At 39.2% G+C, this 3,962-nt stretch overlaps 1 protein-coding gene across 1 annotated transcript; it reads right to left on the bottom strand.

Annotated features, from left to right (window-relative positions):
* Nucleotides 1–1,988: 1,988 nt before the first annotated feature.
* Nucleotides 1,989–3,580, bottom strand: LOC104425671 (universal stress protein A-like protein). Its single transcript, XM_018865601.2, has 3 exons — nt 2,734–3,580; nt 2,528–2,646; nt 1,989–2,258 (listed from the first exon to the last, which is right to left on the bottom strand). Exons 1-3 carry the CDS (start codon nt 2,881–2,883, stop codon nt 2,150–2,152), a joined length of 378 nt encoding a protein of 125 aa, XP_018721146.1. The 5' UTR covers nt 2,884–3,580; the 3' UTR covers nt 1,989–2,149.
* Between the last annotated feature and the right edge of the window lie 382 nt (nt 3,581–3,962).

Genomic DNA, 3,962 nt, shown 5'->3' with positions numbered 1-3,962 from the left:
ACTTGGATAATTCTATTTGATAAATCTATTTGATCTAAATATATTATAGCTCAGGACAATTCTCTGGCTCGTAAATGGGTGGTGCAATTAAGCGTGGTCAAGGGGTGGAAATTTTGGGCAAAAAACGACATGTCTATAGTGAAACTGAGGCGGCCTCCTTGAAAAAACACCGGACGTCGGTTTTATCCCAACCACTGCTCTCCTCTGTCCTTGGTCGGAGTAGTATCCATCGGCAATCAAAGCTCAATCTCTGTCTCACTCGATTCATGTCTGGCGCATACGAAGAAAGTCCCAACTGTTTGTAGAAATCCAATCAAGTCGGAATGGGATCCGATTCCAAGTATGGTGGATGAGAATAACCGGAAACGAACCTGCCTCTCCATATATTTGCTAGAAATTATTAAGTTGGTGTGCAAATTTTTCATTCGCATTGACATTTCTTCAAATATTTCGTTCACTCAATAATTTTTTTAAACTCACTCTTAAACCGTAACAAAGTCCATAAGAAATTTCTTTTAAGCGGTCGTGATTCTAAAATTATTTATGAAAGACGCCAAGTTCATATTGAATTCAGTCATTATAATGAGTTTGTCTGGGGGAAATCATATTGACGAAATATGCTAATGAGATACAGAACCTCCATCAAGTTCAAATTCTAAATCTCCAAAATCTGAGCCTGCTCTTGAGAAGTTTGAATTTGACGAGATTGAAAAATCGAGTGCTGCATTTTCTTTGTTGCTGGGTTCTAAAACTATTCATGGTCGAAGTAGGGAAAATTCATGTCATTGTACTTATTCTTGCCCGTTTGGGTCATTTAGATTTCTTGGCTCATCTCATGATAAAAATATTAGCACAACATTCAAGGCGAGAATTGTTATTTAGGGAGTTATATTTGGAGATTAGGGAGTCGATAAAGTCAAATATACTTCCGAAGCTACGTGAAATTTTGGATGGATATGAGGAGGTCAAGCAGGTTGGTATTACAGTAATTGAAATTATGTCAAGATAGTTGCTGATGCAGGAACGGCCATTGTTACTTCTTCAGGGACAAAGCAACACTATTTGTTGACTCAATTCAAACAATTTTAATTGTCTTATCTCATTAGTATTCTAGGCGTTAATCTTTACAATACTGTATTTATTTTATTAGGTAACTAGGGTTTACTGGTGACACTGAAAATACCGTTATTTTACAATTCTTGCTTACTTTTCATGAATTGAATTAAGAATATTGGATTGTTGCTAAGAGTTTGTGTCTCCTTTTTCCTATCTTTTCTTTAGTCCTCTCTCTTGTCTTGTTATTCTGTTTTTGCTTCATTTTCCACGATTCTTTATTAATATTATCAAAAGTATTTTAAACTTATTACATTTGTGCCAATTCAATTTTAAACCTTGTAAGTAAAGTTTGTATCAATTTTTTTTCAAGTACTTTTTTTACTTTTTATTTTTATAACATATAAACTTGATATTGAATTCTCATTCTCATGAAATGATGGTGAGGGCGGTGATCAAGGTGGTGAGGGTGCAGACGAGCCTGGCGCTCAAGGAGGCCAATGAGTTGATTGAGGGGCTGCCGAAGAAGTTCAAGGAGGGGGTGTCCAAGGACGAGGCAGAGGACACGAAGAAGCAGCTCGAGGAGGCCGGTGCGAAGGTCGCCATTGTTTAGGGAAGGACCCAATTCGAGGCGATTGATACAGAGCCGATAAGAAGTGATGGTCTTTTAGGGTTTAAATCGAAGTGTGATTTGGTGAGAGGGTTATAGTGGGAAGGAAATGGTTGTTCATGGGGGGCCTGAGCTGATGTTGTATTTGCATTTGTATTGAGGAATTTGACTTGTGCGAATCTCCAAATTCTTTTCTTGTTTCTCCGTTCGTTTCGATCGATCTTTTTGGGCTTCTTTTTGTTTGGGATTTCTTTCGATGCAATACACAAGACAACAACATTTGATTTGACAAAATTGCAGAGGAATTGATCAATAAAAAATCATAGAAAATGAAGTTTAGGATTCAAGTGCCAACAGCCATACACGAACGACACATAATTTGCAAACTCAGATACATCCTCGATTCATGGCCCAAAGTCTCTAGTCGAGAATCAACGACCAATCTATTAACATGATAAAATTGGTCATCCATGAAATGGAAATCAATCAGTCGTCGATAGGGTCCTGAGGAGCTTCATCTGCGGGCCTTTTGATGGTTATGACAGGGCACTCAGCATGCTTCACGCAAAATTCACTGACGGTGCCGACAAATACCTTGTGATGTTATGTGCATGACAAGATCAGGCAATTAGGTGTTTCCAGAAATATGCATGACATTAGCTAACTCTAAACAGACAATAGAGATGTATCGACATGCGAGATGTGACAACTAGTAAGAGAACTTCCACTCAGCCAGCAAGTCAATGATGAGGTCATGAGAGGAAGATCAAGCTGTCTTGAAGCCTATGGGGACTCCACAGGGGCAGGCTCTCGATTTATGAGATGTTTAGCTGAAAGCAGAATCCAGAAAAGAGCTCAATATACCTTTGGAAAGGGCCAAGTTCCTTGCTTCCCACAACAAGTAAATCAGGCCTAACTCGCTTCACCTCATGACAGATGACCTCTTTTGGATCTCCTTTCTTGATCCATGCTTCACATTGTACCTAACATGAACACATCATAAGGAAATGGCGAATATTATTGTTGGCAATGTTTATTCAGGAAAAAGAGAGGAGAAAAATCTCCAATAACCCGATTTCATGACATCTGTTGACAAAGCACTCCAGTAGATGAATTCCTCTCGTCTTGTCCCTCTGTTTCAAGCTCTTAAAATTGTCCGGAGATGCATATACACTATCCATGTCATCAAAACCTATGGCAAAGGCAAAGTGAGAGGCCATATATCAGTGAGGAAGCAGGATTTCCCCAAACAATTCGCCTGGGCAACAAGAATTGCTGAATCAAAAGACACGACTGACTTATTGCCATACATATATAAATGCCACACCCAGAGTCTAACAAGCAAAACCCTACATTGATCTTTCTATGAAGTACTTCTTATGGAAATGATTACAAAACCTGTTGGTTGGGAATGGTCTCATTTATCTAATCGCTCAGCATTCTAAAGGCAGATAATACTCTCCAAAACCAATATGCAAGAGTTCTGAGCCTGGACACCCGGTCCAGCTTCACTCTCAGAGAACATATGTGATCAAATGTTTCAAGGGCTTTCCCTTTGAGGCCTAGAATTAATAACTCAAGTTTCACATTCTGTAAATTAAAACTGCAGAGCTAAATACAACGGCTCATGCCTCAAGTCTCTTTCTTCTTTTTACAGAATAAGAGATGGGAGAGACACATATAGATGACTATGCACTTCTACCGTGTTTTTGGTCACAACATGACACATATCACAATAAATCAGTCAGAGCATTCCATCGAAATCCAGAGAAGGATGAAGTGCCATGTACAACATGCTGCATCTCTCTCATTCAGCATGGGCTTCTTCCTAAACACCAAAATCCCACCCCTCCATTCGGGAACTTCTTTAAGTAAGAGAGTAGCTTTGATGACAAGCAGTGACAACAGATCTGAAGATCCAGGTCTAGGGAGTTCACTCATTGAGTTTATCTCACCCATTTCAAGTTGCTTCATAGCATAGAGGAGCTAAGCTAACCCTAAAACATTTTGGAAATGCAAATGACCGTGCATTTTGATTGAACATGAAATGGCGTAACGAGTGACGTTGAAGTTTGGATATAAATAGCTAGTATGGTGTAATGACGTTATGGATGCATATATGTAAATATAAGTGCATTTGAAATTATCCCTATTTTGTTGTGAATGGCTAGGAGATTTGTTTCTGCTTCCGCTTGTGTATAGAAACGATAACACAAATGGGTTAGCGAAGCCTCTTGGGACATTGTAGTTGAATGGAAAAAGTTGGTAAGTGAGGGGTGCCACACACTCAAAGCGGGTC

This window comes from Eucalyptus grandis, chromosome 11 (assembly GCF_016545825.1).
Source record: "Eucalyptus grandis isolate ANBG69807.140 chromosome 11, ASM1654582v1, whole genome shotgun sequence".
NCBI classification, from domain to species: Eukaryota; Viridiplantae; Streptophyta; class Magnoliopsida; order Myrtales; family Myrtaceae; genus Eucalyptus; species Eucalyptus grandis.
This window is presented reverse-complemented; position numbering and strand designations above follow the sequence as displayed.